Raw genomic sequence first — 27,448 nt, 5'->3', positions numbered from 1 at the left:
ATTGTTTTTACTTGCTTCACCTTAAATCAGTTATTCGGTTCCTTTGAAGAACATGTTGCTTTAGCAACCCCGAAAGTAAACCCAGATACCCGGGACTACTGATTGTTACATCAGAGTTTTTGAAAACGCCAATACTGGAAACAGGCTGACAGTTAAGGAGAGGCAGGCCTCAAACTAAAGCAGAACCTTCTCAAAACCACTTATATTTCAAGAGATGGATTAAGCGAAAAGAGCTGTACAAAGAAATAAGCCGTTTTCTGTGTGCCTGTTATATGCAAGGCACTGCACTCCCTTGTCACTTGTTAATTTACAAGAAGACTCGCCGGTCCAGGGAAGGGAGAGGGGAACAGCGGCAAGGTTTGTGGAGGGCGGCAAACTGCACTCCACGTGGCGCGGGGCTGCGCTTGCAGAGATCCGGGTTCTGGTGCCTGGCGCCGGCAGCCAGTAGGGGCGCGCGTCCTGCGCAGTTGCCGCGCGCGGCCTCCTCGGGCTTCGGGCCGGGCCAATCAGGAGGTGGGCGGGAGGGGGCGCGGTACCGGGAGGGAGCCGGGCTGCGTCAGGCTTCGCTGTCGGCTGGCCGCCAGGGAAGCCTTTGGCTTCCCCACCGGCCATGGAGCGGCTGACGTTGCCTCCCGGCGGCGCGGCGGCGGTGGACGAGTACCTGGAGTACCGGAGGTGAGACTGTGGCTCCGGGCCTGCCCCCCGCCACTCCAAGGGGCCAGGATCCCTGGGCTGGGGGCGCGGACAGGGGCCCGGCCGGCGTCCGCGGGGGTTCCCGGAATCTGTGCCTGGGCTGTTGGGGGAGGCCTAGATGAATTCCAGTTAAGTCTGCCTAATTAAATACTGTAGGGCCACGCAGTTCTATGCAGTGATGAGTCTTCCGATAACATTTAAGAGGTCCCTCTGCTCCCTTCCAGAAGAGTGACTAACTCTAGATTGATACAGAGGTCCAGCTGCTCTTTAAATGGCCATTGAAAACATGCACATCGAGTACTCGGGGCTATAGAAGTTAGCCATACATCAAATTAACCCAGTAATAGGGTCAACCGTGAACTTCTGAACGCGCTCCCCACCCCGAGGTGCTGGTTTTAGGAGGAAGGCACCGACTGGTGTTTGGTGTTCTGGAGAAGCCCCTTCCGAAACTGGAAACGTAGTCGCTCCTTTGGCCTGAGGACGCAGTTCATTGTCCTGGGTCCTGACCGAGGCTGGTGCACCTGCAGCGAGGCGCTCTTTTTCCGCTTCCTGGGGTTTTTGATCGTCCGGAATCTGGGCGGATGGGAAGTCCTGGAGAGGACCGCCTGAGGACGCGGAGTTGGGGCGGGAGGATGTGTGTGTTCAAGCAAAGGGGAGACGCTCCAGGTTCGGCCGGGGAGGCCAGAGCGAGCGACAGGGCCTCCTCTGCGGCATCGTAGGCGGCCCGGATGACCCAGAGGTGTGCTCGCAGAAGGCCCCCCAGCTGACTGCTCTCCCTCGCTCTGACTGCCCCGTTGGTGTAGTTTTGGGTCACCCTTAGAACTGCCTGGAGATTCTGAGCCAGAAGAAAAAGGGCTAGGAGCTTGATGGGGTCAGTTCCCACGACCGGTTCAGGGTCAGAACAACCATCATCCCGTCCTCGCCCAGAGCAGAGCCGGCTCCTTGAGCCTCCAGTTCTCCAGAGCTTTTGCCTGGGAGCAAGTTGCTGGAGCTGGTGTTGACTGATAACTTGGATATTTAGATATGTGAATTGTGGGCCTCCAGTTGACTCTTGCCTAGCTCCGAACATGTTAGGGCAGACCTGGTGAGAAATTATGTAGTTATTTATTTTATTGAGACAGGGTCTGACTCTTTCCCAGGCTGGAGTGCAGTGGCGCGATCTCGGCTCACCGCAATCTCCGCCTCCTGGGTTCAAGTGATTCTGCCTCAGCCTCCCGAGTAGCTGGGAATACAGGCGGCCAGCTAATTTTTGTATTTTCTGTAGAGACGGGATTTCACTATGTTGCCCAGGGTGGTCTTGAACTCCTGGACTCAAGCTATCCACCTGCCTCGGCCTCCTATAGTGTTGGGATTACAGGCCTGGGCCACCGCGCCCGGCTGGGAAATTATTTTTGCAATAGTAAATAACTTGAAACACTTCCCTCTGAAAGAGATTATCAGGGCCTTTACTGACGTCAGAATTTTAGAAAAGTGGGGAAAACAGGACTTCAGTGCCTGGATATGAAAAGGTGGGCTGGGAAGGTGGGGTGGGAAGATGAGTCAAAATATGAGTTTAGAAGGAAACAAACTTTCCTTCTTAAGAGTTTTCCTGGATTTGGTCTTGCCTAGGTACTTCGGTGGGAGTCAGTTGGGAGGGGAAGCATGCAGCCTTGTTACTCACACTGTGGGAGGCCCTGACCAGTGTCCTGGCATCATCTGTTAGCTTGTTAGAAAAGCAGAATCTCAGGCCCACTCCAGACCTATTATTATTATTGTTGTTATTATTTAGAGTCTCGCTCTGTCTCCCAGGCTGGAGTGCAGTGGCACTGTAATGGCTGACTGCAACCTTGACCTCCTGAGCTGAAGCAACTCTCTCTTCTCAGCCTCCTAACTAGCTAGGACTACAGGCATGCATCACCACACCCAGCCAATTTTAAAATTTTTGGTAGAGATGGGATCTCACTAGGATGCCCAGGCTCATCTTGGGATCCTGGCCTCAAGCAATCCTCCCACCTCAGCCTCGCAAAGTGCTGGGATTACAGATGTGAGCCACCACACCTGGCCTTATTGTGTGTGTGTGTGTGTATTTTTTTTTTGGATAGAGTCTTGCTCTGCTGCCCAGGCTGGAGTGCAGTGGCGCTATCTCAGCTCACTCTAACCTCTGCCTCTGCGGTTCAAGCGATTCTCAGTGCCTCAGTTTCCAGAGTAGTTGGGATTATAGGCGCCCACCACCAAGCCCTACTAATTTTTGTATTATTGGTAGAGACAGGGTTTTGCTATATTGGCCACGCTGGGCTCGAACTCCTGACCTCAAGTGATCTGCCTGCTTCGGCCTCCCAAAGTGCTGGGATTACAGGCATGAGCCACTGCCCTGTGAATCTTAATCTGCATTTGAGCAAGATCCCCTGGGGATTCTGTAAGTAAAATAAAATTTGAGTTGCACTGGTCTAGAACTTAAATACCAATGACATCTTACTTTTAAAAGATCTTTTAAAGATCCATATTTATCTTAAAATCTTAATACCTGTTGGTATTCTTGGTAGCTACAAGAAAGTGAAATGGCCCAAAATTTATCTCAGAATTAAATGCCCTTTGTTTCTTTACTATTACGTATCTAGATTGTTTATGTAAAGAAGGCGGTTTTGATTATTTCATAGCTTATAAATTGGTTTTTCTTTTTTTCTAATGGCAAGTACATAGAGCAATGGTTTTTATTTTCTACCGCAGCTAAAGTCTTCAAAGTATGGAAAAAAGCATGTATTGCACAAAAAAGTATGTAGCATTCTACAAACATCACTTTTTGTGACTTTTCAAGGGGAGTATTTTCAGGGAGAAATGTCTTCAGTTTTGGAAAAACTTCTTTTAATCGTGCTTTCTTTTCCTCCAGGGAGGCCAACTCTTAATTTCTTTTCATACAAATAGTGGGGGCTTAATGTTTTCCCATAATATTTTGGGTTCTTACTTCTGAAATTAAACAATGATAAACTTGATTACTTAACACACAAATGTGGTTTGAGCTTGTGCTGAACCAAGTGTGTATTTAGGTTCCGCATTAGTTTAAACCCCTGGCCAGGGTTTGGAGACAGGTATGGAAATTAGTCATGTTGGCTTCTGCTTTGATGTTTTTTGTACTTTTTTGGGATACATTTTCAAAGGAGGTAAATGTTAGAATTTTTAGCAGTTAAGGCTCTACCTTTAATGAGAGGTATGAGCATCTTTGCTTCAGTATCAAAGGAAAAACTGAGATGAATATGTGGTAATCCTCTGTTGATAAACCTGGATCAGTAAAGTTTCATTATGAATTCATTGTCTTTCCTATTTGTAACCCTCTTATATAGGAAGTGGAGGGGAGAAAAGATTTCTTTTCTCACCCATCGCTGGGTTCATGGCTGAGGCACCTATGTTTCTGGATCAAACCAAGGGTTGGGCTGCCTATTCTCGTGGCCCAGTAATGCGATTCAGATGAACTGGGAAAGAAGGGAGATTATTTCTGTAACTGGTTTTAGGGAGAAGGCCTGGAAGATATCGCCAGACCAATTCAAAATTACGTATGTTTATATGTATATATATGTTTATGTGTAAGTGTGCATTTATCTAAAGATATAAATGATTAACTTCTAATCTATAACTAAGATCTGAGTCCTGAAGACCTTCCTCTGGAGCCTCAGTAAATTTACTTAATCTAAATGGGTCCAGGTGCTGGGGTGATTACTCTTGTCTTGTCTCCTGCTAAATCATGGAGGTTTGGGGAGTTCCTTCAGACCCCCAGTAAACTTGTTTGTGGAGGTCTGGGGAGTTTCTTCAGACCCCCAGTAAAACTTGTTTAGTCCCAAACGGGTCCTTTAAGAATTCCTTTGTTATCTTGTTATGCTTCAAGGCCCAGGAAAGGCCTGGGCAAACGCTTGGTGGGCTTTTGTTATATTCCAGCCTTTGTATAAGGACCCTGGTTCTATCAGCTTTTAATATTTAACTTAACCACTCAGTCAGTGCTGAAACAGTTGTTACGGAGACCTGGCCTGCCACATCTGTAAGAAAAGACAGATTTACAAAATAAAAGCTTACAAATTTATTTAATATTTGCAGTGGCCTTGTCATAGCTCACCCGGAAAATAAATACTCAAAGCTTAAGAGAAATATATATTTTTGTTGTAGAATTGTTGGTGAGGATGATGGAGGGAAACTTTTTACTCCTGAAGAATATGAAGAATACAAAAGAAAAGTTTTACCTCTGCGCTTACAAAACAGATTATTTGTGAGCTGGCGGTCACCAACAGGGATGGATTGTAAACTTGTGGGCCCAGAGACACTGTGTTTTTGTACACATAGGTAAGATACTTTATTGCAAAATTTTTTGATAATTAGAAAATAAAAAGCTAAGCATATCTTACGTCTGCAAATTGTAGTGACTGAGAAACATTTAACAATTGTCCTTTATATAGTAGAGTAGAAATTATCCGCTGGGGATGGTGGCTCACATCTATGTTATCCCAGAACTTTGGGAGACCGAGGCAGGAGGACTGCTTGAGCCTAGGAGTTTAGTCTGCAGTGAGCTATGATTGTGCAACTGCATTCCAGCCTGGGTGACAGAGAGTGAAACCTTTTCTCTTAAAAAACAAAAACTGGCCAGGCGCAGTGGCTCATGCCTGTAACTCCAGCACTTTGGGAGGCCGAGGTGGGTGGATCATGAGGTCAGGAATTCGCGACCAGTCTGGCCAACATAGTGAAACCCTGTCTCTACTAAAAATACAAAAAATTAGCTGGGTGTGGTGGCACACGCCTGTAATCCTAGCTACGTGGGAGGCTGAGGCAGGAGAATCGCTTGAGCGTGGGAGGTGAGGTTGCAGTCAGCCGAGATCACACCACTGCATACCACCCTGGGCGACAGTGTGAGACGCTGTCTCAAAACAAAACCAAACAAAACAAAACAAAAAACCCCACAAAAATTATCTAAAGGTTTTTAAAGCTATAATTAAAAATTTTCCATCATATCCTATTAGCGCTCATCATGGAGTCTATCACCTTAAGCAGTTATCTTGCCATTGGCAAAAATGTTTGGTGGCCCTGTGGCTTTGCCAGGGGTCTTTCGTTTTGACTGGGGAGAGGAGTCTACTGACATCTCACATCATTGGAGAAGGTAGAGAATGGGTCATCAGATTGAGGAACTACTTTAAGCGTTGCTTGAATTGACCCACACTGATCATGCTGTCCATCTGTAAGTATAAACATTTCTCCTCAGATATACTAATCACCTTTTATACCTTAAGGATCTGCTGTGTTGATACCTTTCTTTAAACAAACAAGCACACTGCTTTGCATTACAAATGGTCATGTTCCAAGAAAAGTGCCTAAAGGAAAGGAAATAGTGAGGCTCCAGTTTTTGACTTGAGTTGTATCTGAAGTTTGCATTTTGCTGTGTGTATGCTCTACTTTAAATTTTGCTACTGTCTCACAGTTGTCAAGTGCAGAATACTTAAGCTGCTTCACAGAAAAGTCTCTGAACCTGTTCCATGTTTTCAGGCAGCAACTTTAACTTTCGGTTCCAAGAGGAACCACCCTATTCTGATAGCAATTTCTGGGGCTCTTTCACAAAGACTGTTTGTATAGTTGCTATTTACAGAGTTGCAGTTTGCCAAAGTTTGTTAGGCAGTTGCTGGGATGAGTAATGTTGTATATAGATTGACTATAAATTTATTTAGCAACTCCAAGTAAAAACACTGAGGAGGAATGGAGGATAAGGGATGTGTTGATATCTTTCAGAATTAAAGAGGGGTTTGGTAAGTTTGTGATAGTTTTATAATTTATTCTTACACAAATTTAGTGCCACTGTGTAATCTCTGTATGACTTATACAGCATGGACTTGAACGTCAGAATTGATCCAACTCAGCTTTTTTGTTTTTTGAGACAGGGCCTTACCCTGTCACTCAGGTTGGAGTGCAGTGGCACGATCTTGGCTCATTGCAGCCTCGACCTCCTGGGCTCAAGCGATCCTTCGATTTCAGCCTCCCAAGTAGCTGGGACCACAGGCATGTGCCACCACATCCAGCTAATTTTTGTATTTTTTTGTAGAGAAGCGGTTTGGCTTTGTTGCCCAGACTGGTCTGGAGCTCCTGGGCTCAAGTTGTCTGTCTACCTTGGGCTTTCCAAAGTACTCAGATTACACGTGTGCACCACCATGCTCAGCTGACCAAACTCAACTTTGATGGAGAAGTTATTATATTTAGTACTGATCCACTCAGTGAGATTTCTTCCAAACTTTTTCCCCCCATTATAAAAGTGATATATGATTATCAAGGAAAATGGGGGATATATAGAAACATAGAATATATTCTACATACAATATATAGAAGCAGCTCACTACCCAAAGCCAGCTGCTAGTTTTTTTTTTTTTTTTTACAATATCTGTATGATTTTTCTTTTTTCTTTTTTTTTTGAGACGGAGTTTCACTCTTGTTGCCCAGGCTGGAGTGCAATAGCGTGATCTCAGCTCACTACAACCTCTGCCTCGTGGGTTCAAGCGATTCTCCTGCCTCAGCCTCCCGAGTAGCTGGGATTACAGGCATGCACCACCATGCCCGGCTAATTTTGTATTTTTAGAAGAGACGGGGTTTCTCCATGTTGGTCAGGCTGGTCTCGAACTCCCAGCCTCAGGTGATCCACCTGCCTTGGCCTCCCAAAGTGCTGGGATTACAGGCGTGAGCCACTGTGCCATTTAACTGTTGTTAAGTATGTGTGTGCATAAAATACTGAGCCACTTTTTAATGACAGAATCATAGAAATATGTTTCCACATTGTTATTTGCTGATCAAAAACAAGATTTTTAATACCTGCCAGCTAGTCCAGCTAGTCCAGTGGTGTTTATCTGTGTTCTCCGGAGCTGTGAGGGAGCCTTGGGGGTGTGCCAGGTGGAAGGGCAGGTTAGGAGAAGGGGAAACTCTATTCTGTTCTTCCTCTCGCTTTAACCAATTCTGCATTTGTTTTATGTACTCTGGTTCTATAAAAGATTTTATTTGACAAAAGGGTGTCACTGCTAAAAGGTTTGAAAACTGTTGTCTAGTAATTTACTTACTGGTTCTCTTATGTTGTGTGGGTGTGTGTATAATGTAGCTGATGTAAGTACTATGGCTAATATTATTGGTATGCATAAAGCTTTTTCTATATATGGAATTATTTTCTTAGGGTATATTTTCCAAAAATGAAATTTCTGGTTCAAAGAATGGACCTTTTCAAGTTTCTTGAAACATTATTAAATAGAATTTGTTCTTTTGTAACATTCTTTTTTTTTTGAGACAGAGCCTCGCCTGTTGCCCAGGCTGGAGTACGGTGGTGCCATCTCAGCTCACTGCAACCTCTGCCTCCCGGGTTCAAGGGATTCTCCTGCCTCAGCCTCCTGAGTAGCTGGGACTACAGGCATGCATCACCATGCCGGGCTAATTTTTGTATTTTTAGTAGAGATGGGGTTTCATCATGTTGCCCAGGTTGGTCTTGAACTCCTGAGCTCAAGCGATCCACCTGCCTTGGCCTCCCAAAGTGTTGGGGTTACAGGCATGTGCCACTGGCTCCTGACCCTTTCGTAACACTCTTGATAGCATTGTGTGTTACATACAGTTTTAAAAAACTTTGACTCTTTTTGCTAAGTTAAAATGGTATCTCATTTTAATTTGCATTTCTTTCTTTTTTTTTTTTTCTTTTGAGACGGAGTCTTTCTCTGTTGCCCAGGCTGGAGTGCAGTGGCTCGATCTTGGCTCACTGCAAGGTCCACCTCCCAGGTTCACGCCATTCTCCTGCCTCAGCCTCCCAAGTAGCTGGGACTACAGGCGCCCACCACCACGCTCGGCTAATGTTTTGTATTTTTAGTAGAGACCGGGTTTCACCGTGTTAGCCAAGATGGTCTCGATCTCCTGACCTTGTGATCCGCCCGCCTCAGCCTCCCAAAGTGCTGGGATTACAGGCGTGAGCCACCGCACCCGGCCTTTAATTTGCATTTCTTTGATTAATATTGAGAATAATAAATTTAGTATTATTTTACTGAACATCACCTATGAGAAGAAAGTGAGTGATCTATTTAAGAAAATTACAATACTATAAGAAGGAGCTTTGGCTTTCAAAAATATTGATAATTTATTTTGAAGTCAAAAGTTATATTAAATTACATCAATACACGTTTATTGAATATATTTCTATTTTAAGTAGCAAACATGCAAATAAATTTAAGTAATGCACTTTGATAAAAATAACATTGGTAAAGAACTTTTTCTTTTCTTTTTTTTTTTTTTGAGACGGAGTTTCGCTCTTGTTGCCCAGGGTGGAGTGCAATGGTGCAGTCTGGGCTCACCGCAACCTCTGCCTCCTGGGTTCAAGCAGTTCTGCCTCAGCCTCCTGAGTAGCTGGGGTTACAGGCATGTGCCACAACAGCCAGCTAATTTTTTATTTTTAGTAGAGACGGGGTTTCTCTATATTGGTCAGGCTGGTCTCAAACTCCCGACCTCAGGTGATCCGCCCACCTCAGCCTCCCAAAGTGCTGGGATTACAGGCATGAACCACTGCGCCCGGCCTGAACTTTTTCATACTCTTAGGCTGTGCTTCTCTCTTAAGGAATCTGTAGAAGTAAGTGTTTTAAGGAAATTATATAATTATTCTTTGTATTGCTGTGAAACAGCTTCTTAAATAACTAAAAATAGAAATCTAAAAGAGTAAAGATTTCCTCTGACCAAAGCAACATAGGTGATACAAGTACTATATGTAGGAGAGTTTATTTTCACCTTACTATGAAGAATAATAAAGCAATAATAATTTGAAAAATCATGTCTGCCTTTAATATAATAGAAATTGTAATTTTTGATAATACCTGTATTGTGTGTGTATTTCTCTCTCTTTCTCCTTTTTTAGGTATAAACAACATAAAACTGACTTGGAAATGATTCCTCAGCAGCGCCCCATTGATCTGCCCTGCCAAGTGACTGGCTGCCAGTGCAGGGCTTACCTTTATGTCCCCTTGAATGGTAGCCAGCCCATTCGCTGCAGGTGCAAACACTTTGCTGATCAGCACAGTGCTGCGCCTGGCTTTACATGCAATACATGTGAGTTATATTATTATAAACACAGAAACGTCTGTTTATATGTCTTCCTTGAATATTTAACGTGCTTTTTTACTGGTTGTAGAGTTATTATTCAGTTATAGCGTTAATATTAAACAACTAAGGAGAATTCAATGGATAGATACTCTAAGATTTCATTTTTGTGGAAGAACTCAGAGTTAATGGTATGCTTGATAATCATAAACCCTCATCTCATGTAGTTCAGATAATTTAAGTAATAGTAATGGATTTTAAAGAATTACCAGATGTGATCTGATACAAATTTTTGGATATGGGAGTTGAAGCAACTAAATTCTATTCATAGATTTTAAAAAAGCATTTTATAAGTCAAAAAACTTTTATGGTTTGCTGATAGATTAACACAGCATGATCATTTTAATGCTTTGTATGCAGTAATACCCTTACCTTAATACCTGTACCCAAATTCCAACCTCTACCCCTTTTGCCCTTACGCTGGATCATCCACTGAACTAGGTAGAGTGCTAGTCCATTAGTTTCCTTCAGGAGATAGTCAATCCAGTTGTTTTTATAGTAGTTTGAGTTGAAATCTTATGATGAAGTATGTAATAAAACATTTTTAATGACAGTGGCAGGAATAAATGTTTCATTGGCTGAATATGGAAGTAGTTGGAAAAAACTGATTTATTTATATGTCTTGGTTCATATATATATATATATATATATATATAATTATTATTTTTTTTTTTACGGAGTTTTGCTCTTGTCACCCAGGCTCTTGTCACCAGGAGTGCAGTGGTGTGATCTTGGCTCACTGCAACCTCTGCCTCCAGGGTTCAAGTGATTCTTTTGCCTCAGCCTCCCAAGTAGCTGAGATTATAGGCGCCTGCCACCACGCCCGGCTAATTTTTGTATTTTTATTAGAGACGGGGTTTTGCCATGTTGGCCAGGCTGTTCTCAAACCCCTGAACTCAAGTGATCTGCCCGCCTCGGCCTCCCAAAGTGCTGGGATTCCAGGCGTGAGCCACCGTGCTTAGCTGTTCCCATATATGTTTGTCAGAGGTGTGAATGGGTAAAGATTTTGTTAATGGTATATTCTGGCCTCCATTACAATGTGGCTTGATTTTTTTTATACAACAACTTTTTTAAGACGTAATTCACATGTCATACAATTAGCCTATTTAAAATGTGCAGTTTAGTGATTTTTAATATATAATCAGCATGAATGTTGTGTAACCACCAGCACAGTACATTTCAGAACATTTTTCTCACCCCAAAAAGAAACTCCATATTCACTAGGAGTCCTTCCTTACTTTTCTCTCTCCCCAGCCCTAGGCAACCCATAATCTACTTTCTTTTTCTGGATTTGCCTATTCTGGACATTTTATGTAAATAGAATCATAGAATATGTGGTCTTTTGTGACTGGCTTCTTTCATTTAGCATGATGTTTTCATGATTCATCCATATAGCCTATATCAATACTTCTTTCCTTTTTATTGCTGAACAAGATTCCACTACACCCTTTCTGTGTCTACAGGCTGGCCTTCTAATTTGACTTCTATGGTGAGTTGATCTGTAGGAAGATTTCTACATTATCTCTTCACCTGGTCCTGGCCACCGGGGTGTCCCCGCCATGCCTGCTTATAATTCAGTTTTTGAGGAGAAGGTCTACATTACCTGGCTCTTCAATTTCTTTTAGTCCTTGTTGTGTTTTGCAGTTTTTTTTTTTCTGTGTTGTATCTGGTTACTACTTTAGCATGTTTTAGAAGTAAGAACAGTGGCTAGGAAGGAGTTCAGTGGCTGGAGGTAAGAGTTATAGGGGCCAGAAGATCTAGATTCAGCTGGCTTTTGCCAGGCTAAGTGTCTTTAGGGTAGACAACATAGTACCTTTAAGAATTTAACTCCCTTTACATCTTGATTCAGGTTCCAAGTGTTCAGGATTCCATAGCTGCTTCACTTGTGCTTGTGGTCAGCCTGCATATGCCCATGACACAGTAGTGGAAACTAAGCAAGAAAGATTGGCTCAGGGAAAACCAGTGGGACAGGACGTTCCTTATGCAGCCATGGGAGGATTAACTGGTTTCAGCTTGCTGGCGGAAGGCTACATGCGGTTAGATGACAGTGGGATTGGTAAGTGATACTATATGAAATGTGAGCCCATCGTGTTGTTTTTATGTGTGCTAACAATAGTGAAGCCTTATATTTGTTAAGCAATTTATAGTATTTTTCTTTCAGAAAACATTCTCTCATTTGATTTTTACTTTTTAAAAGAGGTTTTTAAAATTTTTATTTTATTTTTTATTTTTTCAGACCTATTTGGTATCCATAAAAGAGGTTTTATTGCTACTATACAATGTATTGTCACTACAGAATTTAGAAAGCATGTGGCAGAGATCATTCCCATCCCAATACTTGTACTCAAATTTGAATCCACATCTCCATTGTTTGTATAGCTGAATAATATTTATTTTATTTGATATGATAAAGTTTACCTGTTACTCTACTGTATGTAACTTATGCTATTATATCCATTTCGTTTTGGAAACAATAGGCTTATGTTCATGTGTGTATATGAACATACATGTATATACATGTAATCACGTCTGTAGTAAAATATGTATGTATGTGTGTGCACATACATATATCTTCCTGCATACATATATGTTGTAAATAATGTAGGGAAAGTTTAATAGGATCTATTCTAAACTATTAAAGGTAGATGGATCCTTCTGAGAGCTGAGTGGGACTGGGGAGCAGAATGTGTTCCCTGTCTACTTGAAACACATGTGTGTAAGTTTTTTTTTCTTTTTTACAACAAGCATGTATTTTTTCATTTAAAAATTACATAAATACAAGTGTATATTTTCTTTTCTTTCTTTTTTTTTCGTTGAGATGGAGTTTTGCTCTTGTTGCCCAGGCTGGAGTGCAATAGCGTGATCTCGGCTCACCACAACCTCTGCCTCCCGGGTTCAAGCGATTCTCCTGCCTCAGCCTCCTGAGTAGCTGGGATTACAGGCATGCGCCACCACGCCCGGCTAATTTTGTATTTTTAGTAGAGATGGGGGTTTCTCCATGTTGGTCAGGCTGGTCTCGAACTCCCGACCTCAGGTGATCCGCCCACCTCAGCCTCCCAAAGTGCTGGGATTACAGGCTTGAGCCACCACGCCAGGCCCATACAAGTGTATATTTTCTTGTAAAAGATTCAAACAATAGAAATTAAGTGGAAAAAAAAAAAAGAAAGTAAGTGCAAAGCACCCTTGAATACTTCTCTTTGTCTGATTCTTTCCCCGAGGGTAATTTGCTATCATCAATTAATTTTTCTCTTTAACATATAATTTTACTATTTACTTTTTAATTTTTAAAAATTATTGGTATATATTGTTTAAGAGATAGGGTCTTGCTATGGTGGTAGGCTAGGTTTGAACTCCTGGGTTCAAGCGATCCTCCAGTCTCAGCCTTCCTAGTAGCTGGGATTACAGGCATGCATCACGATACCTGGCTTTACTTTTTTAACTTAGAAAAATGTGAAGGCCTATTGTGTCAGGACACACAAGTCTACTTCATTCTTTTTAACTGCTGTATGGTATTCCACACTGTAGATAAAGCAGTTTATCTAACCATTTCCTTGTTCATGGCATTTAGATTTCCGTCTTTGAATTTGTCTGCCTGTATCCTTGCATGAATTTGACTCTAAGGTAGATACGGAGAAGTAAAACTATTGGAGCGTGTTAACCTGTAAAATTCTAATACATTCTGCCAAAATGTCCTCCAAAAATGCTCTTCTTGTTTTTACATCCTCTACTGATGCTTTAGCTTGCCTGTTTCCTCACATTTAGGCCAATCATTGATATTATTAAACTTGATTTTTTTGCCAGTCTGATGTGTAAAATTGTTATTGTTGTTTCAATTTGATTTCCCTGGTTATTAGTGAGATAGGGATCTTTTCATATTTATTGGCCATTTCACTTTCTGTGAATTGCCTGTTCATATCCCTTGCTCATTTTTTTTTTTGTTTTTATCTTTTATCATTGACTTATAGGAAGTCTTTTTATATATTCTGTATTTTTTTTGTTATTTATTTTGCAGACATTTTCTCCCAACCTGTCATTTGTCTCTTAACTTTTTTTTTTTTTTTTACAGTTTAGAAATTTTGGAGACAGGCCTTTCGTATTTCAGTTTTATAAATATATTCTCCTGCATTTTATTTTAATACTTTTTTATGTTGAGCTTTTTCATATATCTGTAATTTATTTTTTGTGAAAGTATGAGGTAGATGTTTCTAACTTCAGTTTTTGTCTAAATTGATGGCCAGTTATTCAAGCACCATTCTTTCTCAAATCATTTGAAACTCTACCATGTTCTTTATTTTTATTTTACTTTAAGTTCTGGGATACATGTGCAGAACATGCAGGTTTGTTACCTAGGTATACATGTGCCATGGTGATCTGCTGCACCTATCAACCCATCATCTAGGTTTTAAGCCCTGCATGCATTAGCTATTTGTCCTAATGCCCTCCCTCCGCTCGCCTCCCACCCTCTGACAGGCGCCTTGTATGTGATGTTGCCCTCCTCGTGTCCATGTGTTCTCATTGTTCAACTCCCACTTGTGAGTGAGAACATGCGGTGTTTAGTTTTCTGTTCCTGCATTAGTTTGCTGTGAATGATGGCTTCCAGCTTCATCCATGTCCCTGCAAAGTACATGAACTCATTCTTTTTTATGGCTGCATAGTATTCTGTGGAAACTCTACCATATTCTGTCATATTCTCCATTTTGTTCCATTGGCCCATTTGTCTATCCTGTGCCAATATTATATATTTATATAATATATATTTTTTATGATAGCTTCCTGGTATGTCATGATATTTGATATGGTAAATTCCTCCTGTTTGTGATTGTTTTCAAGATTGTCTTGATATTTTTGTGCATTTTCTCTTCTAGGTAATTTTATAACTAGCTTGTTAAATTTCATAAGTAAATTCTTTTGCAGTTTTACGGGTGCATAATTGTGTTAGGCTCAAGCAACAGCTAAAGAAAACCCAACTACTAGTGTCAAAAAATGATGATGATGATGATCATGTTTGATGACTGCAGCTTTGTACTACCAGCAGTTGTTTGAGCCACATCACATATATTACTTCACTTAATCCTCACAACAACTCTGTGAGTTAGATTGTTATTCCTATTTTACAGATGAGGATACGCAGCACAGAGAAGTAAAATAACTTGCTCAGTGTTATTCAACTAGGAAGTAGCAGGGTTGGGTTCAACCGGAAGATTTCTGTGGGCTCCCTAGTCTGCCACATTGTTGGCTATTTGTGTACAGCTACGATATTGTTTTCATTACTGCAGCTTTATAATAAATAAATTAGTTAATATTTATGACTTCATTTTATTGCTTCAGAATTTTCTCGACCTGTTCTTATGTTTTAATTCTTTCAGAACTTTGGCATCATTTTGTTAAGGTATTAAAAACTCTATTATTTTAATTGAGATCACATTGAATATGTAGATGAATGTAGAAATAATTTTTTTTTTAAAGATGGGGTTTTGCTTTGTTTCCCAGGCTGTACTGCGGTAGTATGATTATAGCTCACTGCAGCCTTGAACTCCTGGGCTCAAGCAGTCCTCCCACCCAACCTCCCGAGTAGCTGCGCCCATGGGCACATGCCACTATGCCTGGCTAATATTTTACATTTTATATTTTTTTTAGAGACAGAGTCTTACTGTGTTGCTCAGGTTGGTCTCAAACTCCTAAGGTCAAGTAATCCTCCCACCTCAGACTCCTGAGTAGCTGGGACTACAGGTGTGATCCACCATGTAAAATTGATATTTTTAAATATTGTCTTTCCATTGATTTGTCATCTGTGCAGCTAAGTGGAATTCTGAAGTTGTTTTCCCAGAAGTCTTGCACAATCTTATTAGGTTTATTTCTAGGTATTTAATTTTTTTTTTGAGATGGAATCTTGCTCTGTCTCCCAGGCTGGAGTGCAGTGGCACGATCTTGGCTCACTGCAATCTCTGCCTCCTGGGTTCAAGTGATTCTCCTGCCTCGGCCTCCTGAGTAGCTGGGATTACAGGTGTGTGCCACCATGCCTGGCTAATTTTTGTATTTTTAGTAGAGGTGTGGTTTCACTATGTTGGCCAGGCTGATCTTGAACTCCTGACCTCAGGTGATCTGCCCGCCTTGGCCTCCCAAAGTGCTGGGATTACAGGTGTAAGCCCCTATTCCTGGCCAATTTTTTTTCACTGGTATCATACATGAGATATTTTTTCTTCTATTATATCTTCTTACTGATTATGGTTTGTTTATAAAAAAGCAAGTGTTTCATTGCTTTTGTTACCATTCTTATTACTTAATCTTAGAGTTTTTACTCAATTTTTAGTTTATTTTATAAAAATAATGTTTTTTCCTCTTCCTTTCCAATATTTATGACTCTTCTTATTCTTGACTAGTCAAAATGCCTAGTACTTCCAGAACAATGCTAAATAATGGTGGTAGCTGGCATCTTTGCCCTTTAGTGACTTCTAGTATTTTAACACTAAGTATCTTCAAGGTATAGTCATGTGCCACTAAATGATGGGGATACATTCTGGAAAATGCATTGTTAGTTGATGTTCGTTATGTGAACATCATAGAGTGTACTTACATAAACCTAGATGGTAGAGCGTACTACACACCTAGCTACATGGTATAGCCTTTTGTTCCTAGGCAACAAACTTGTTCATCATGCTACTGTACTGAATGCTGTAGACAATTGTAACACAATGGTGAGTATTTGTATATCTAAATTTTTCTAAATATAGAAAAGGTACAGTAAAAATATGGCATAAAAAATAAAATTGGCTGTGTGCAGTGGCTCATGCCTGTAATCCCAGCATTTTGGGAGGCTGAGGCAGGCAAATTGCTTGAGCCCAGGAGTTTGAGACCAGCCTGGGCAACATGGCGAAACCCTGTCTCTACAAAAATACAAAAAATTAGCTGGGCGTGGTATTGTGTGTGTGCCTGTAATCCCAGCTACTTGGTGAGGGCTGAGGTGAGAGGATCACCTGAGCCTGGGATGTAGAGGTTGCAATGAGCTGTGATGGCACCATTGCCCTCCAGCCTGGGTGACAGAGCGAGACCCTGCCTCAAAATAAATAAATAAAATGTTACACTTTTATAGGGCACCTCTGTTACAATCTTATGGGGCCACCATTGTATATGCAGTCCATTGTTGACCAAAATGCCTTATGTAACACATGATTTCACAGGGAAAGAAAGCCTCTTCCTTTTGGCCCACGAAAGAAGGTGAGGTGAAGAAAGGTGAGAGTAAGGAGAGGAAATACAAGATGTTTTTGTTCTGATTTCAGGTATAGAGGAACCTAGGGGCAGAGGGACTCCAGATTTTTAGCCATGTAGATACCTAGACCAAGGAAACCTCTTGCTGGAATTTGGTTCCTTTTTGATGTGGAAGGAGTCCATAATTCCCAGCTCTCTAGGGGTGTGGGAAGGCAGGTGACCTGTGAGTCAGTGGGCCAGTCATGCATCTATCATAGCAGGGGGCACAGCTGGAGGTGGGTCCCCTAAGCTGGGGGACTCAATAGAGGAAGTGACAGGTATTGAGGGGGTCTGTATTTATAGTGGGAGCAAGCATGAGGCTACCAGGCCCTATCAAGCTGAGAGACCAACTTATTAAATACAAGTTGAGCATTTGAGATCAGTAGCACATGCAGCCACCAGAGGGCAGCACAAGGACCTGCGTGGGCCAGAGCCCCTTCTCCCATATTCCCACATGCCCCATGGGAGCCACTGGGGATAAGAGCGGGGAGAGACAGCAATAGTCCCACACTGTTTATAAGATGGGGCTAACTTCTAACCCAATTAGGACCACCTGTGGTATAGAGATAGCGGTGTCGGGGGAAGGTGGTGGTTTGTGAAGAAGATAGAGCAGCTACACATTTTCTCCGCAGCTTCCTTCCTTTCGGTCCAAACGTCAATGTATTTAGCAATTAGTCTTTGTAGTTTACGGTTTGGAGTTGTGGATGTTTCCTCATTTCATTGAAGAAGGTACTTTCTTCTTTATTTTTTATACTTTGTTTTTAGATGGTTTCCTAGTAAGGAATAGAGTAAAAATACACTTATTCTACCCTTTTCAGCCAGAGGTTCCTTATTGTGAATGTCTTGCTTTTTTGATAGTGTTTTATAACTATTATATATTAGGGTTTTGAACTTCTATGCTAACATAGGTACATAATATTCTTTTTTTCTGTGAAAAAGTTCTCAGAAATGTGCAGAATACTTTTACCCATTTGCTTTTACTTTATATGTCAGACAAAAATCTAAATAAAAAGAGTCTCACAGTGTTGCCCAGGCTGGATCCAGTGAAGTGATGTGATCATAGCTCACTGCAGCCTCAAATTCCTGGGCTCAAGTGATCTTCCTGCTTTACCCTTCCAAGTAGGTAGGACTACAGGCACACACTACCATGTCCAACTAATTTTTGTATTTTATTTATTTATTTTTTGGTAGAGATGGGGTCTCCTTATGTTACCAAGACTGGTCTTGAACTCCTGGCCTCAAGTAATCCTCTTGCTTTGGCTTTCCAAAGTGTTGGCATTACAGGCATGAGCCATTACACCCAGTCTAAAATTTTTTTTTATAGAAAGAATTTCTAATAATTCTGCTGAGGTTCCAATTTATTTTACGTTAGAAGTAATAACTTGTTTGTATCCCTGTAAATATTTAATTTTTATTCTCCATGTATTGTTTTCTCAGGTGCACCTTCAGTTGAATTTTTAGAATCTCCCATTACGGCAGTAGACAGCCCATTCCTAAAAGCATTTCAAGCATCATCTAGTTCTTCTCCAGAAACGTTAACAGATGGTAATGAAATGAAGTTTAGAACTGTTTTTGGATGTAGTAAATTGGAATACGGAGCTTTGATTTGTTTTCTAGGCATCTCTCTTTTTTTCATTATTATGATAATTTAACTTCAAGTTAAGCTATCATTTTACTTTCTTTTATGTAAGCCACACACTGAGAAAAAGCAAGCAACTTCATTTTGTATTGGGAAAAATAGCTAACTCCGAGAATGTCGAGGATTCTGATACTACTATAATTTGAAGTTTTAAACCTTGTTCTGGTACATGCTGTTGCTCTGGTGTTTGAATAAGAGGGCCCTCTGGCGGACTAATTGCCTTTGGGTTTTCCCAAAGAGGCGTAATCCAGTGATAACCATAGGTTAGCAGGGTTTTATCATTTATAAATTAAGAGCAAGTAGAATTCATTTTTAAGCACCAGTATTCTATATTTTCCTTACTGAAAACAGGAAGAATGAATTTGTATGACTTATTAGGTATTTAAAACTTAGTATTTTAGAATATTTTAAAATGAGAATTTTCTTTATCTGTATTTTCATACACCTAGACGTTCCCCACAAGGGATTTTAAGGCTGTTTGCCTTAAAACATACAACTTAGTACATAATGATAAAATATATATACAAGTAAGAAGACAAGAAAAGGACACAGCTGTGGCAGCTTTCAAGGTTGATGTAATTGCTTTGTTTAAACTTCAGTTTTGACTCAGTTTAGTGGCAGCCAAGACACAGAGGAAAGTGCAATCAATTAAATGCTTTTCTTTATTAGACAGGAGGAAGCCTGAGTTCCTCAGTGCTAATGAATGTTACACCAATGCTGGAATTTTTTTTTTTTTGAGACAAGTTCTCTGCAGTGGTGTGATCATGGCTCACTGTTACCTTGAACTCCAGGGTTCAAGTGATCTTCCTGCCTCAGCCTTCCACGTAGCTAGGAGTACAGGTGTGCCCCCACACCTGGGTAATTAAAAAAACTTTTTTTTTTGCAGCAGCAGGGTCTTGCTATGTTGATTAGGCTGGTCTCAAACTCCTGACCTTAAGCTAGCCTCCTGCCTCAGCTTCCCAAAGCACTGGGATTATAGCTATGTGTCACTGCTCCTGGCCTGGCATGCTGGATTTTAAGTTAGTATAGTGACCCTCAGTGATTAGTGGCCAAGGTAAAAGCTTTTTTTCAGCAAATACAGCAGACAGTTGCTTGTTTCTGATAGTCACCTTTTCCTTTTTTTTTTTTTTTTTTTTTTTGAGACAGAGTCTTGCTCTGTTACCCAGGCTGGAGTATAGTGGTGTGATCTTGGCTTACTGCAACCTCCGCCTCCCTGGCTCAAGTGATCTCCCACCTCAGCCTCCTGAGTAGCTGGGACTATAGAAATGCACCACCATGTCCAGCTAAATTTTGAATTTTTTGTAGAGACAGGGTTTTGCCATGTTGTCCAGGCTGGTCTCGAACTCCTGAGCTCAAGCAGTCCACCTGCCTCCACCTCCCAAAGTGCTGGGACTACAGGCGTGAATCACTGCACCTGGCCTGATAGTCACCTTTGAAGAGTTTGTGATACACCATTTTACTAGATAAATGGTAATATGCCATTATAATGCAACTCAATGTAGATGAGTCTGGAAGAGGCTGGGCTCAAATGGTCTCACATGATCCAGGGATAGACCCAGAGTTTCCAGAGGAATGGGTGGATAACACTTATTTGAATAAGAATCCCTTCTTACTCTTCTCAATAAGACTTTTGTCAAAGATAGTCAACAGATTGTAGCTGTACTCTGTGGTGATTGTCTGGAGTTACATGTTGCTGATTGAGGGTGAATTCATATGCTTTAGAAACTAGAAGCGCAAGTGTTCAGGTTGCTAGTCTGCTTTGGAAATGAAGGGACCCAGTGAAGACCTTCACTCGCAATGAAGGTGTACTTTTCTATGAAATTAGGCTCTTGGGGTACCTACCAAGAAAACCAGATGTTTTCCTACTTAAGCGATTTTAAAAATTCCTTTCAGCATATAAATTAGTGCTTGATCCATTTTACAAAGTGAGTACCGTAAAAAATGGATAAAATAGTTCAGTTTCGAAAGATTTTGAAGCAGGTACTATCATTACTTATGGTTGCCTGTACCAAGCCTCAATAATTACTTTTGTGCATTATCTCAAAGTGTAACATGGATTTCTAGTTATAAAATGTAAAAAGTTGTTGGACAAAACTAAGTGTACTCTTATACAGAATAGCTATATGGTGCTATTTAATATGAACTGTGGAATATTTGGAGAATGTTTGCTAGTGAAAAACACTTCTGTCCTGTGATGCCATTCTCTCTAAAAGAGAATGAGATAGTAGGACCAATTATTCATTTAGGCCATTTTTAGTTTGAAAAATAAAACATTATCACCGAGCAGGAGAAAACTTTTCTTTCTTTTATTTCAGAGGAATATGTAATGATATAAATACATTACTTGGATTTTTTTTCCTTGTTAGTAGGTACAAGTAGTCAAGTTTCTTCTTTAAGGAGACCTGAAGAGGATGATATGGCTTTCTTTGAAAGACGATACCAGGAAAGGGTAGGTTTTTGAGGAAATCCACTTGCATTAAGCATTTACTTGTAGGAAAAGCACTAGAACCATTATATGTTGAATGTGGAACATCCTTGAAAATAATTTATAAAGTCTTTACTTACAGTTGGTGTTAGGCCTTGAGGCTTATTAGAATAATTTACACAGAAACAGGGCTAAAGAATAACATGATATTTAATATACTGGTTGATTTATGAAGGCCATAAAGATTGGATAAATACGCAGATAAAATTGTCAGTAATAAACATCAATATCAGCAGATTTGTAAATTATATGTATCTTGAATTCCTTTTTTTATACATGTACCTTTATTTTTTATTTAAAAATATTTGCCAAATAAAGATTGAATATATTTTGAATTCTTTTTTTTTTTTTGAGATGGAGTCTCGGTCTGTCGCCCAGGCTGGAGTGCAGTGGCGCCATCTCGGCTCACTGCAAGCTCCGCCTCCCGGGTTCACGCCATTCTCCTGCCTCAGCCTCCCGAGTAGCTGGGACTACAGGCGCCCGCCGCCACGCCCGGCTAATTTTTTGTATTTTTAGTAGAGACAGGGTTTCACCGTGTTAGCCAGGATGGTCTGGATCTCCTGACCTCGTGATCCGCCCGCCTCGGCCTCCCAAAGTGCTGGGATTACAGGCGTGAGCCACTGCGCCTGGTGCCTATTTTGAATTCTTAATATGTATTATTTATTCTTCTTAGAGGCTTTTAGGTGTATCCAGACTCGTTAAAATTACCCAATATACATCTGGCACAGTGGCTCACGCCTGTAATCCCAGCACTTTGGGAGGCCGAGGCGGGCGGATCACCTGAGGTTAGGAGTTTGGGACCAGGCTGTCCAACATGGCGAGACCCCGTCTCTACTAAAAAAATACAACAATTAGTCAGGCATGGTGGTATACGCCTGTAATCCCAGCTATTTGGGAGGCCGAGGCAGGAGAATCGCTTGAACCTGGGAGGCAGAGATTGCAGTGAGCCAAGATCGTGCTACTGCACTCCAGCCTGGGTGACAGTGAAACTCCATCTAAAAAAAAAATTACCCAATATTCTTTAAGAAACGAACATTAAACAAACATATTTTAACAATTTCCAGGGCTCAACAAGTGAAGTCTTGATGTGTTCACAGCTTTAAGTAATAGTGACTCAGTTCACCAGTGTGTAAATGCCTTGGAGATAAGCATAGTGTTTTATTCATCTTTGTATTTTCCCCAGCACCTAGCACAGTGCTTTGTATGTAATAGGTTTTTAGTGAATTATGAATTTATGGAAAATTGAAAAAAATTAACACAAATATAATTGATACTTTCATACATGTCAACTTCTTATACTTTTGATATGTTTCATGGCCATGTTCATATTTGAGAATTTTATTTTGTTTTTATGTTTTACTAGATGAAAGAATGTTGGCTTAATGAGGTGTGGGGAATAGCATTTCAGCCATATGGCTGCAAGTACTTTCTTTAGGGTTGTTGTTTTGTGGGCATCATTATCTCTCCAGCCAGGTAATAAACGCCACAAAAGTAAAGATACTCCTGCCACTTTTTGTTGTATCCTGTACGACTCTTAGACAAGAGCTTGTTGAGTAACTGAAAGTGTGGAAAAAGTTGAGCATTAAGTAAATTCAGGAAGTAGGTTGGAGACAGGGTAGCTTAAGAATTTTGAAGTTGAAGGGGAGAGGACAGGATTTAAGTCAGAGACAGAAAATAGAGCTTTTTGCAGTGATGGAAACATTCTATATCCATGCTTTAGTCACTCTCCATATGGGGCTCTATAAGGCTAAATTTAAATTTTAAAAATTTAATGTTTATTTCCTCAGTCATACTAGCCACATTTCAAGTGCTTAGTGGCCACATGTGGCTAGCGGCTTCCTTGTTGGATAGCACAAGGCATTTCCATCACCGCAGATTTCAAAAGCTCTGGTCTAAGGGTGTCTTAGTCTGTTTGGGCTGCTGTAACAAAATACTGTAAAGCTGGGTGGGTTATAAACAATAGAAATTTATTGCTCACAGTTTCAGAGACTAGGAAGTCTAAGATCAAGGTGCCGGCAGATTTGGTGTCTCATGGAGGCCTGCTTCCTGGTCAGCAGATAGCATCTTGCCGTGTCCTCATATGGTAAAAGGGGCATGATGGGTCTTGAGGCCTCTTTTATAAGGGCACTTATCCCATTCATGAGGGCTTTGCCCTCATGATCTAATCACTGCCCACAGGGCCCATCTCCTAATACCGCTACATTGGAGATGAGGATTTCAACATGAAACATTCAGACCATAGCAAGGGGAAAGAGTTGTGGTAGGATGTCAGCGAGGGAGATGAAATGGTGAGAGTGATGGAAGAAAAGGCAGCTTTTGCAGCAGCATCAGGGTATAAACTTAGAATCAAATCACTCTTCATTCTTGGAACACACACACACAAGCCAAGTTTTAGTTTTTCCTCACAGGCTTATGGGAGACTAGGTTCTAGAATTCCTTCCATCCCTTCTCCAGAAGCCTGCAGTTTTGGCTGCCTTGAAAACATGCCAATGGTGTTTGCTTGTGGGAAGATAAGGAGAGGAATTCTTATTTGTGAATGTTTTAAAGGATATACCTGGCCTGTCAAGATTGCTTATTATAGGCCGGGTGTATTATGCCTATAATCCCAGCACTTTGGGAGGCCGAGGTGGGTGGATTATGAGGTCAGGAGTTTGAGACTAGCCTGGCCAACACGGTGAAACCCCATCTTTACTAAACACACACACACACACACACACACAAAGTTAGCTGGGCATGGTGGCATGCGCCTGTAATCCACACACACACACACACACACACACACAGACACACAAAGTTAGCTGGGCATGGTGGCATGCGCCTGTAATCCCAGCTACTCAGGAGGCTGAGGCAGGAGAATTGCTTGAACCCAGCAGGCAAGGCTGCAGTGAGCTGAGATCGCGCTACTGCACTCCAGCCTGGGCGACAGAGCAACACTGTCTCGAGAGAAAAAAAAAAAAGATTACTTGACACAAACAAACCTGGAATTTGTGGCTTTATGAGATGTAGTTTATAACTTTCTAGCCTCTGTGATTTATAGATTTATGAGATACAGCTTACAAACTCTCCACCATGTGTGATTAATGGAGTATAAAAACTAAGACGCCTATACCTAAATAACTTCCTCTGAGGTGACATGGACTATACGTGCTATTAGTAGTCGTCTTTTACTCCAAAACCGTTTGGATGATTAGGAAGCTGTGCGTCTGATAGTTCAGAGCCTCTCTCAAGAGCAATGCCATTGTGTGTATCTGGTTTCTGCCTGCATTCTTTGCTAATCATTGGTAACATCTGGCAGGGAAGAATCTATGATGAGTGTAAGTCGGCTTTGACAAGTGAGGCCTTTGTGGTAACATAGTTTACCAGCTGCTTTTAGATACTCTTGAAAAGTTGCTTTTATATATCAGTTCAAGTTATTTTCTTCTGCTGTGGATGATTCTTGGTCTGTTTTCCCCAAGAAAGGAGAATGTTATTAAGGAAACAAATATCAAAGGTCTACTAGGTGCAAAGCACTGTATTCCTGCCAGGAAATTTAAAAAACAAAACAAAACAAATCAAAAGAGGAGGTAACTTTGCTTTTAAGACTCTAGATGGTTTGCTGAGTGCGGTGGCTCACGCCTGTAATTCCAGCACTTCAGTAGGCCGAGGTGGGCGGATCACTTGGGGTCAGGAGTTCAAGACCAGCCTGGTGAACATGGTGAAACCCCGTCTCTACTAAAAATACAAAAATTAGCTGGGTGTGATGGTGCGTGCCTGTAATCCCAGCTACTTGGGAGGCTGAGGCAGGAGAATCACTTGAACCTAGGAGGTGGAGGTTGCAGTGAGCTGAGATTGTGCCACTGCACTCCAGCCTGGGTGACAGAGCAAGACTTTGTCTCAAAAAGAAAAAAAAAGAAGACTAGATGGTTGATGGATGTATTTGCTACCCACTATTTCAAATGACAAACACTGCTTTGGTTTTTGTTTGTATTTTAGCATTTTTGCTTCTTAAAAATTTATGTTCCTACGAATCTAGCACTTGGCTTTAAATGAGTGAGGAAAAGTGTCTAGCGTTTATCGAGTGCTTAAGTGCCTAGATCTTTATATATATTATTTACAGCTTTAGAACAACCCTGAGGAGTAGCTATTACTGTGACATTTTTTACAAATGTAAAACTGTTAAATAAATTGCCCCAAATGCTTAATAAATGGTAGAAGTAGGATTCACATTCTCTTCTATTTGACATCAAAACTTATAATTTTTGCTCTAGAATAGGGTATTTTTGGGGGTCCTTCAGATGATCTGTTGTTTGATATGGTTTGCAGGAATGATATGAGTGTATGGTGTCTGAATGAGGTTCCCAACCCAACTCAAAGAGGCGAGAGAGGGAATAAATGTGGAGGAGACAGAGGTTAGATTAATCTGGTTTTGTGATTGGAAACTTTTATTATTTGCAGTTTGATGGGATTGGATAGACTGGTTTTTCCAGGTCTCTCCTGGTTTCTTGATATTATTCCTGTCAGTTCAGAAGGTCGGAGGCCCTGCCTTCTTCTACCATGGGCCCTGACTTCCTCTCCCCTTCTCTTGCAGGGGTAAGGCAGTGGGGTTGCCTCTGGAAATTGGTGTGTGTGAATGTGAGTGGTGGTGAGTAAGAGGCAGGTTGGATTTGTGTTCTCTGGGGTTTTTAATCCCATGGAAAAGGTCTCTATGTGTCTCAAAAGTTAGAATGCCACTGCTTAGGGTATGTGTGCTGCTTTTTTGCTTTAACTACAATGAAGGAGGAAAAGACTTTCAGAAAGGTAACTGTGGGAATGTAGAAACCAGAATTATAGAAAACTATCCTTAAAGCAGTCCACGTTCCAGAGAGAATCCAGCTGGATTAGGTGCATTATGTAACTCTGTAGGGAAGGTGCATAGGCTGGATGTAAGTTTAGTCATTTTAAGCACTTGTAATTTTAGTGGCAATTGAAATTAATTTTTTTCTCTAAAGCAATATTCATATGTTACTTTTATTAAAATGTTTCTGTAAAATTAAAATAAAACCACTTGAAAATGTGTAATTATGTCCCTTTAACAGATTTTGGCTTTAGTATTTAGCAGCTTAATAACTGTGGAATGGCTGTGACATGAATCTGAATGAGTTTTCTGCAGGTTTTTTTTTCTTTAGAATGGTTTACAAGTTATTATATCAATAAATATGTTAAATTTACAGATGAAAATGGAAAAGGCTGCTAAGTTGAAAGGAAAAGCTCCGTTGCCATCAGCTACAAAACCCTCATGAAGACTACTGGAGAAATTAAAACTATTATCCAAGTATCTTTTTCATGTTTATTTAAATGTAATAATACAGTTTATTTTTCCTGAAATTATTTACTTTTTTTTTTACTGTATAAATGTCTTTTGGGATGTTTCCGTAATTTATTTAAATAAATAACTAAAAATGCCTATTACTTTTGTCAAAACTCCTAATTTACTACTTTGTATGTACCTTTCTCTCTCTTGACAAATGAGGTTATTTTATATGAGTCTGTCTGAGAGTACAGTAAATATTTTTAGTACATAATGATTTAACTGTTTCAGGTATTTAAAAAATTAAAGATATTATCAAGGGTTTTGGACAAATATATGAGCCTTTTTTTGTCATTCAAAATAGTAAGTTAAAAACAAGAAAACAAAACAAAAAAATAGTTAAAATCATTAATTTTTTTATTTTTCAAACTTTGTAATGTTATGTTTTTAAATAAAAAGTGTATCTTAAAATTATATAACCATTTTCTAGTGATATTACTGATTTTTTTTTCAATCATCTTTCTCAGGCCAAATATATCTACTGATTTTTAAGTTGTGTTGTCAACTACCCATTGTCTATAACTGTACTGGACACATCTTGTGTGCCACTGCAAATCCTGTTGGCCCCATTTCTTACTCCATTACTGCTGTGGAACACTTTCCAGCAGGCTTCTGGTAGTGGAAGCCATTTGATGGCACCTTGTCTTGGGCGCCTGTCACAGCTCTCTTGCTTCCTTCTGCAGGGATCTTCTGACACTGTGGCTTGGGATGCCCACTGGAACCCCACTGTGTCATACATATGCAGCCCAAAGATGTTGGGGAGCTAGTGACTTTGGGGCCACTCTTGATTAATGGGCGGTGGAAGCCCAATAGATAAGTGCTCTCCCGTCTGTTGGGAAGACAATTCTGAAATGCATTTCATAAACTTCCTCAGAAAATCCTATCGAGCTCCAGTCACCCATAGCAGTGGCCAACTCAATAATAACATATCCTTATGTTATCTTTTTCTTTT

At 40.7% G+C, this 27,448-nt stretch overlaps 1 protein-coding gene across 3 annotated transcripts; it reads left to right on the top strand.

Annotated features, from left to right (window-relative positions):
• Window positions 1–26,928, top strand: FAM221A (family with sequence similarity 221 member A). 3 transcript variants are annotated; one of them, XM_054494835.2, is made up of 7 exons: window positions 1–675; window positions 4,825–4,998; window positions 9,560–9,750; window positions 11,651–11,857; window positions 18,484–18,591; window positions 21,052–21,134; window positions 26,360–26,928. In XM_054494835.2, the coding sequence occupies exons 1-7, from the start codon at window positions 611–613 to the stop codon at window positions 26,426–26,428; spliced, it is 897 nt and encodes a 298-aa protein (XP_054350810.1). In that variant the 5' UTR covers window positions 1–610; the 3' UTR covers window positions 26,429–26,928. The 3 variants fall into 3 exon arrangements, with proteins under 3 accessions (XP_054350810.1, XP_054350812.1, XP_054350811.1); XM_054494837.2 differs by lacking the exon at window positions 4,825–4,998 and having other exon boundaries at window positions 26,360–26,918; XM_054494836.2 differs by lacking the exon at window positions 21,052–21,134 and having other exon boundaries at window positions 26,360–26,901.
• Window positions 26,929–27,448: the final 520 nt, after the last annotated feature.

This window comes from Pongo pygmaeus, chromosome 6 (genome assembly GCF_028885625.2).
Source record: "Pongo pygmaeus isolate AG05252 chromosome 6, NHGRI_mPonPyg2-v2.0_pri, whole genome shotgun sequence".
Classification (NCBI taxonomy): domain Eukaryota; kingdom Metazoa; phylum Chordata; class Mammalia; order Primates; family Hominidae; genus Pongo; species Pongo pygmaeus.
The sequence above is the reverse complement of the archived record's forward strand: the minus strand, read 5'-3'. Positions and strand labels throughout refer to the sequence as shown.